Source organism: Balaenoptera borealis, assembly GCF_965194805.1.
Source record: "Balaenoptera borealis genome assembly, chromosome: 21".
Lineage (NCBI taxonomy): Eukaryota > Metazoa > Chordata > Mammalia > Artiodactyla > Balaenopteridae > Balaenoptera > Balaenoptera borealis.
The window spans coordinates 20357815-20367243 of record NC_138880.1 but is presented as its reverse complement, the minus strand read 5'-3'; the positions used below and the strand labels follow the sequence as shown (position 1 = coordinate 20367243).

The following is a 9429-nucleotide window of genomic DNA, read 5'->3' as shown; positions in this document are numbered from 1 at the left end:
GGCGGAGCTGGGGCTGGAGCTCGGGCTCGGCGCAACCATTGCCCGCGGAGCAGTGGGGGGGGGGAAGGGGACCGACAAACACCACGGTCCTAACGCGAGCGCTGACCCCCATCCTGTGGGTTCGTTCTTCCTCTCGGAAGGCTCCCTTGTCCTGCCGAGTCACCGAAAAGCCCGGCCCTCTCCATCTCCTGCGCGCCCGTCTCCCCCCGCCTCGCGTGGTGCGGTCCAGCCCGCGGGTCACGCGGCGTCGGGGGCGTGGTCTGCTCTGAGCTCAGGTGGTACCTAGTGCGGCCTCATCTAGCGTCCTTTGCAGCGGCGTTCGCGGTCGGAGCGATGCTGGGCCGGAGTCGCGTAACCTTCGTCTTACTGAGCGTGACCGTCACCTGCTCGGTGGCGCAGCATGTGCCACCGGTGGGTGAGCTGGAGGCGAGGGCGCGGAGAGGGGCGCGCGGGAGCACGGAGAAGCGGGGGGCTCAGGTGCGGGGCGGGCGGGGCTTGAGGGACACCTCGCCCCGGCAGCATCTTTACAGGGGTCGGTGTTTTCCTGAGCAGAGGTGTGGGTGCAGAGCGGGCTGGTGAATTTCACCCCGGGTTGATTCGGTACAAGCTGGAACAAGGAAACCTTTTGGGGAAATCCTGATTTCTGCCGACTGGTGATTATGGTTTGCATACCCTCACGTTTGATGGATTGCATCTGTTCTACCAGTACCAGCCTCGAGCATCCAGAACTGTAAGAGAAAAAGTTGCAGTTGATTTGTGTACCTGATTAAATGACGAACTTCCTGAGGACTTTGGCATCCTCTGCCTGGTGACCAGGTGCTGAAGGAAAAGTATTAGCTAAGGATCCTGAGGGCCCTGGGAAAGGGCGAGGCATCCCCAGTCAGGGCAATGGGAGCAGCACAGGCCAACCCAGATGCGGATGCCTGGCCTTTATCTCCGAGTCAAGTGAACACTGGGCCTGTGGTTATTTCCCCTTGAGGGAAGTAGCAGGAACACAGACTTGATAACTACAGGAGACAGTGAGGGACCAGTTTCACTCTTACTTTGCAAGGGAGGAAGTTGATTCCGAGTGAGAAAATGTCTAGCCAGAGGTCACAGTATTGTTTTCGGACGCATGATTGAACTCAAGCTTCTGGACACCCGGTCTGGTGCTCTTGCATAATTCTCTTCTTTAAAAGCCATAAGACTGCATTTTTCTTATCAACAGATCAGATAAATAGGAACTTGGGTGCATGTGACCTAAGACTAGGTGAGGGTGTTTTTGAATAGTTTAGGTAGAACATTGACATTGGGAGCAAGATGTGCATTCTCCTCTTTTATTCTTTTATTTCTTTGCGGAGAAAAGCTTTAAGAATAAGATCGTGGTGAGATATTACTCAGCCATTCAAAACTGATGCAAGATAAAGCAAGTAAAAATAGAATACAAAATAGTATACACAGCGATTTCAGTAACAGAAAAATACACAGTATATACACGTGGGTGAGGATTGGAAGGGTATAAGGAAAAATAAAATTAGTCTGCTTTAGTGTGGGTAAGGAATTAATTTGCTTTAAAGTGGTTGGGATTATGGGAATTTTTAAAGAATTTTATACTTTGATACTGTCAATGCTTTCAGCCAAAGACCCCAGGAAACACACCTGTAGTTGAAGAAATTGGGTTTATGATTTTGCAGTGAATGAGAATGCATGCCATGGGCAACCGTGGGGCCTCTCAGTAAAAGGGCATTAGGAAAAACCTGTTTTATAATTTGGACTTTGTGTGTTTCAGGGGCCGGTCTAAGGAATCGGTGGTTTGCTCTAGATTGGTTGCTTTTAGAAAGTGAGGCAACACTATGGGTAAAGAAGAAACAGTTATTTGTTTAGCAAGAGAAGGAGGTGTTTGGTATTTTGCGTGTTACACGTACCTTTGTTTTTGTCTGTGCTTAGACAGAGTCATGAAGTGGCCTTGCTTTGTCTCATTTGATCATGTCTCAGATTCACCTTCAGTGAGGTAGGTAGTCTGTGAGTTTGGTTGTGTCTAACAAGAGAAAAGAAACGGCCTGGCTTTTGAGTGACAGATCAGCAAGTGATAATACTGAGAGGTCTAGTTGTGGACCTCAGAACAGTTTCATACGTCAATGTCTGCCTTTTATTTCCTTTCTCAGTACCTTATTTTTTCAAGCAAAAGTACTTTAAAAGGTATTTGTAGAACAGGAAAAATCAACAACCCCTCCATGAATTTAATAGTTCTTATCTGGAACAGTGGTTGTCAAATTCTAGTCTGGCCTCTGGTGTCAGTTTGGGAAGCTGCTTTCACAAGTCTTTAATGAAATGAGAAAAATGAGGCCTTGAAATTATTAATTTAGAATGTTAGCTTTTATTCTGATTATGACCTTCCAATTTTTTTTTTTTTGACCTTCCAATTTTTGTTGTTAAAATGTTCTTTTATGTGTGTGAGTTGTTTTGTTTTGTTTGTTTTAACATCTTCACTTTGGAGAACAAAAACTGGGACTCCCCTGTGCTGGGCCCCTCTCAGTTTTTTAACTGATCTGGAAAATCTGGGAGCCACTGGCTGACAGGATTTTGGGAACTTCACAGAAGTTCAGTGACCTCATCCTTTGACAAGAATAAGCATTTTTTTCATTTTGAATTGTTCTATGATAAACTGTTTGTAGCCACACATAGTAACAAAATATATTTCAAAACTACTTTTGATAAATATGATAGTGGGAACTGGCTTTAAATTACAAACAAAAATCATTGGATTTGGAATGTCTGTGGATTTTGTTCTGTTTTGTTTTTGAGGCGTTTCAGACTATGGCATATTTTAAGGTCTTCTTGAGTTATTTGATTCTATTAAGAGATGGTGGTGACAAGCTATCCCACTTCTGGGTATTTATCCAAAGAAAACGAAAACACTAATTTGAAAAGATATCTGCATCCCCATGTTCATTGCAGCATTATTTACAAGAGCCAAGACATGGACACAACCTAAGTGCCCATGAATGGATGAATGGATAAAGAAGATATGATTCTCCTGCTCACACACACACACCCACCACACACGATGGAATACTAGTCAGCCATAAAAAAAAGATGAAATCTCGCCATATGTAACAACATGTATAGATATTGAAAGAATTATGCTGGGTGAAATAAATCAGACAGAGAAAGTCAGATACTGTATGATTTACTCAAATGTGGAAACAAACAAAATAAACGAACAAACCAAACAAAAACAAACATGTAGATACAGAGAACAGCAGCATAGTGGTTACCAGAGGGAAAGGGGCAGAGGGAGGGTGAAATGAGTAAAGGGGATCAATTGTATCGTGATGGATGGAAACTAAAATTTTGGCGGTAAGCATGCCGTAGTGTATACAGAAGTAGAAATATAATGTGTACTGGAAACTTATAAACCAATATTATGTCCATAAAAAATAAATTTAAAAAATATTTTAAGAAGAGAGATGGTGGTGACAGAAGTGGTGCAAGAAAATCTGGAGAGGGAGATGGAGATGACATCATCCAGGGCCCTGTAGACCTTGTTAAGGATTTTGGAATTCATCCTAAAAACAATGGGAAACTGTTGACTGGTTTTAAGCAAGACGTGATGAATTTCTCACTTTCAGAAGATCAGTTTGGATTGGAAGGGAGCAAGGGTGGATCTGAGGAGCTAGTCCAGGGGTGACTTACAGGAGGGTTGTGCTAGTGGAAAAGGAAAGAAGTGGATGGTTCCGGAGAAGATTTGGAGGTAGAATGAGAAGAAGGAGGGGTTGGATGGGGATGAGATACTGGCACCTTTCTGAAGTGCTCAGCTGGGAGAATGGTGGCATCACTACCCAGGAATATGAGGAGGGAAGAATGAAGATCATTTTTCACTCTGGTTATGTCGAATTTCAGATGGCACCAAGATACCCAGCAGACCTTTGGGACAGGAGCTCAGAAGAGGATATTGGAAGTCGTAGGCATATTATTTGAAGCCCACTGGAGTGAACAATGAGCAGATAGAAGAGAAGAGAAGAGAAGAGGCTTAGTCAAAGGCTCAGGGGACTGGCATGTGTCAGGTCAGGAAGAACTGGCAAAGTTAAAGCAGCAGCCAGAACTGGAGAGTGAGTGTTAGGGAAGCTCAGGGGAGAGAGGGACAGGTCACCTGTGGTGAATGCCATTGAGATGTCTAGTATCTGTTGTGCTTGGCACCTAGAGGTCATTGGTCACCTTGGCCAGAGCATGTTGGGAGCAGAAAATAGATTGTAGTAGCCTATGGAGTGATCAGAAGGTAGGGAATCAGAGTAGGCGAGATGACTGTTCTCAGTAATAAATCTAAGCAGATCCCTAAAATGTGTGAAAATTAAACACACTGGCTCAGTAGTGAATTGCTGAATCGAACTTATTTTTATGCATCAGTTTTTCAAGTGAGTGATAACGTTGTTGACATTAGCCACTGAATCAGGTTTTAGCAATGATTTTTACAAAGTTTTCCCAAATCACCCAAACCCTATCTGGCCTGGCCAGTTTTACTGTACTGCATTTGCTTTCCACCCAGTACTTTAAAGGAAGGAATACACAGATACCATATGTATGCTTAGTCAACAAATACTGCACGCCTACTCTGTGCCAGACTGTTACAGATGCTGGGAACAGGTCAGTGAACAAGATAGAGAGGTCTTTGCCCTTATGGAGAGTTTGTTCACATGCCTTTTACCTAAATATTGTCAATTTAATAGCGTACCGTTCCATCAGAGGTCAGAAAACAAGTGAAAAACTTTGCATGCTCATTTGAATTTGTTATATATGCAAGAAAACATGCCTTTTCTTATTCAAGTGTGTCTTGAATATGTGTCTGCTCTGTCTTACATAGAGAACACTTTAAGAAACAAATCTTATTTAGAAAATAGTTGTCAGTGAATTAAAGAATTGAATTGAAATTGTCTTGCTGGACTTCCCTGGTGGCGCAGTGGTTAAGAATCCACCTGCCAAAGCAGGGGACACAGGTTCAAGCCTTGGTCCGGGAAGATCCCACATGCCGTGGAGCAACTAAGCCTGTGCGCCACAACTCCTGAGCCTGCACTCTGGAGCTCGTGAGCCACAACTACTGAGCCCCCGTGCCACAACTACCGAGCCTGTGCTCTAGAGCCTGCGTGCCACAACTACTGAAGCCCGCGCTCCTAGAGCCCATGCTCCGCAGCAAGAGAAGCCACCGCAGTGAGAAGCCCGTGCACCACAACAAAGAGTAGCCCCCGCACGCAGCAACAAAGACCCAATGCAGCCATAAATAAATAAAGGAATAAAGAAAGGAAGGAAGGAAACGAAAGAAGGAAAAGGAAAGAAAGAAAGGAAGAAAGAAGGAAGGAAAGGAAGGAACGGAGGAAGGAACGGAGGAAGGAACGGAGGAAGAAAGAAAGAAGTTGTCTTGCTGAAATTGTTCAGCTTCTTTTCTGATGGTAAGAACACTGGTGTGAGCTATATAATTAAATCACCTTTCATTGCCTTTTTCTGGTTATGTGAATAAGACAAGCACATGAGGGCTTTCTGAACTCTTTTGTACAGTCTTAGAAGCATACATTTCATTGAGGTTCTCATTCCAGAGGACTCAAATATTTTAGGGAGCTGGATGAATTATCTCATTTCTTTTAGGCATGGAGCGTTCGGGTTGCTAACGGAATAATTTTCACTTTATATTTTATTTTCCTAAATATAGTTATGTCAAGTAGCTCTGTAGTTAGTTTTTTTTTAGTGAGTGGGGAGGACGTAAAGACTGATTAATTCTGAAGACCTTCAAGTTCTTATCAAATAACTAGAATAATTAGAGAATTCGCTGACTCAGGAAATATTAAGAAAACATTTTACAGAGATTTTCACCACTTTATTTGGCTTTAGGAAGCAAAAATGAGAGATCACATACGTGAAAGATTGAGATTTTAAGTTGGTTGTATTTTTTCACCCTTTGACAAGGTAGCACAGTATACCAAGTTGACTACCTAATATCGCTCCCTTTCATCTATTTACATTCTATACCTATCATCTGTTTAAATTTTTACTTACCTTGATAAGGTTGTCTGTTATTAAAACCATGTATAGTTAAATCTGGAGATAGTAAGAAACTTTAAATAACAAATGAGCTCACTGTAATTTTATTTCAAGTCTGTACATAGATTTTTCAAGCTGTCTTTCCCTGTTGAGGTCTCCCTTGAAAGTAAGGATGTACCTGTCTCCACTCTACCCCAAATCTAATCTTTTTGTTTAAAATGACTGTTGTTAGAGGCTATTATGCTTAGTGAAATAAGTCAAAGACAAATACCGTATGTTATCGCTTATACAAGGAATCTAAAAAATAAAACAAACAAAAGAATATAGCAAAACAGAAACAGACTCACAGATATAGAGAACAAACTAGTGGTTACAAGTGGAGAGAGGGAAGGGGGAGAGGAAAATAAGTAGTAGGGGATTAAGAGATAGAAACTACTATATATAAAATAAATAAGCTACAAGGATATATTGTACACTCCAGGGAATATAGTGAATATTTTATAATAACTTTAAATTTATAGTATAATCTATAAAAATTTGAATCACTATGCTGTATACCTGAAACGAATATAATATTGTAAATCAACTCTACTTCAATAAAAAAATTAAAAAATTTTAAAAACAAAAAAAATGACTTCAGTGTCAGTACCTTATGAACACCTGAAATACCCTGATCTTATGGCTGCTAGCTTTAAAACTTACAATCACATTTACCCTTTACTCTTACAGCCAATTTCTGTGTAGATTTCATGTCTTTGTATTTCATGTTTATTTATTGCTGTCAGCATTATCATAGTAAAATGTCTTATCAACCTCAGACTCTTGCATGTATGATTAGGTTGCTCTGTTACCTCTGGGGCAGTTGAACTCTCTCCTAATATTTGATAGAGCACTTGTAACTTCCCTACAGTCGTAAGAAATATGCCTTGTAGTTTAATTTTATATTGGCTTTGGAACCCAGGTCATGCAGATAAAATTACTAGGGAAGGATGAGCGTCATTACATTTCATTTACTCACTGAGTTGATTCTAGTGATCATCAAAAGCCCTGAAGGAAATGCAGATTGTTCCCTATTAGGAATTAAATTGAGGTTTTCTTGTTATCTCTGTGGGAAGCTATGGGAGAGATCAGGGGGAGCCTGAACTGGGGCTCTGTCACCCACTGTGTAACCTTGTCATTAATGGAGCTGGGCCTTGCATCCAGAACATAACCCCATGACTGTAAAGTTCCTGAAAACTTGAAATTCAGTAAAAAGGGCATAAATTAGATATTTGTGAATCAAATCACATTTTAAACTCACTGAAAGCTCTGATATTTAGAAGAATCTTATAGTGAATAAATTAGAATGAAGTAAGAGTTGTATTTCTAAAATTAATACTTGCCCTTCTTATTAAGTGCTGTTTGGAAAATCCGTAGTTTTAAATCAAGATGTTCTTAAGTAGAGTGTTGCTTTTTGGTGTCCCATTTCCAATTTCACTAAACAAGGACTAGTGAATTTAGAATACACTGCCCTCCAATGCAGTCATATGTTGTTATCTTAAAATAATTTTAGATACTGACAACTAAAAATACTTAAAGTCAGGATTTGCCTGGTGGCGCAGTGGTTAAGAATCCGCCTGCCAATGCAGGGGACACGGTTCGAGCCCTGGTCTGGGAAGATCCCACATGCTGCGGAGCAACTAAGCCCATGCGCCACAACTACTGAGCCTGCACTCTAGAGCCCATGAGCCTCAACTACTGAGCCCACGTGCCACAACTACCGAAACCCGTGCTCCGCATCAAGAGAAGCCACCGCAATGAGAAGCCTGTGCACCACAACGAAGAGTAGCCCCCACTCCCTGCAACTAGAGAAAGCCCGAGTGCATCAACGAAGACCCAACGCAGCCAAAAATAAATTAATTAAATAAATAAATTTAAAAAGAAAACTTAAAATCATGTCAGAAAATCACTCTCTGAAAATCCTCAACATAATGTAAATGAAATCATTCAGTTTTTTAATTTGATATTTTAAAATGGGTATCAAAATGTACATAGTTAAAGAAAATCAAATAATATAGAGAGGCTTATGATAAAAAAACCCAGCCATCTCCAGGCTTATTCCTTCTACCCCATCCCCCTTCTCTGGAAGCAAACACTTTTTTGTTGTTTTTGTTGTTATTGTTGTGTTTTTCGAAGTATAGTTGATTTACAGTATTGCGTTAGTTTCAGGTGTACAGCAAAGTGATTAAGTTATATACATTTTTTCAAATTATTTTCCATTATAGGTTATTACAAATACTGAATATAGTTCCTTATGCTATACAGTAAATCCTTGTTGCTTATCTATTTTACATGTAGTAGTACGTATCTGTTAATCCCATACTCCTAACTTATCCCTCCCTACCTCCCTCCCTTTCCCCTTTTGTAACCATAAGTTTGTTTTCTATGTCTGTGAGTCTATTTCTGTTTTGTAAGTAGATTCATTTGTATTGATATTACTTTTTATATTCTACGTATAAGTGTTATCACATGATACTTGTCTTTGTCTTTCTGATTTACTTCACTTAGTATGATCATCTCTAGGTCCATCTATATTGCTGCAAATGGCAATACTTCATTCCTTTTTATGGCTGAGTAGTATTCCATTGTGTATATATACATCACATCTTCTTTATCCATTCATCTGTTGATAGACACTTAGGTTGCTTCCACATCTTGGCTATTGTAAATGTGCTCCTGTGAACATTGAGGTGCATGTACTTTTCGAATTAGAGTTTTCATCTCGGAAGCAGGCACTTTTAACTGTTCATACCCAAGTGATGTTCAGCCAGATACCACCTCTACTGTCCTACTAGTTGTTTGCAGCTCAGTCTGTTTTGATTAATTGGTACCCATGCCAAATTGGGTGCTGAAAGATCCAAATATCACCCCTGGTTAGCTTTATGAATACTGCTATTGATAATGTGTTTATGCTGAATTTGTCTGAATCCACTTGAGGCATTGTCTGCTCTCATACATATCCATCTCAGTGATGGATAAAAATGTAGTTTACTTTCAACAATCTTCCCTGCACCTTTCTTTTTTTTAACAGTGTTACTGAGATATAATTCACACCATACAAATCACCCACTAAAAGTGTACAACTTAATGGCTTCAGTATATTCACAGAGTTGTACAACCATCACTACAATCAATTTTAGAACATTTTCATCACCCCCAAGAAACCCCTCACCACTTAGCCTTAACCCTGAAAACTACTTCTCAGTCTTAGGCAGCCACTAATCTACTTTTTGTCTCTATAGATTTACCTATTCTGGACATTTTCTATAAAGAGGATCATACAATACATGTGACTGGCTTCTTTCACGTAATGTTTTCAAGGTTCATTCACATTGTAGCATCTATCAGTACAGTAAATGTGCATTCCTTTTTATGATGGAG

At 40.5% G+C, this 9429-nt stretch overlaps 1 protein-coding gene across 2 annotated transcripts in view; it reads left to right on the top strand.

Annotated features, from left to right (window-relative positions):
* Positions 1-253: 253 nt before the first annotated feature.
* ASAH1 (N-acylsphingosine amidohydrolase 1) overlaps positions 254-9429 on the top strand; it is a 38860-nt gene continuing 29684 nt past the window's right edge. For both annotated transcript variants that reach the window (XM_082375345.1, XM_082375344.1), the window contains exon 1: positions 254-411. In XM_082375345.1, the coding sequence (XP_082231471.1) occupies positions 334-411 (78 nt within the window). In that variant the 5' untranslated portion in view covers positions 254-333. The remainder of the gene's footprint in view (positions 412-9429) is intronic.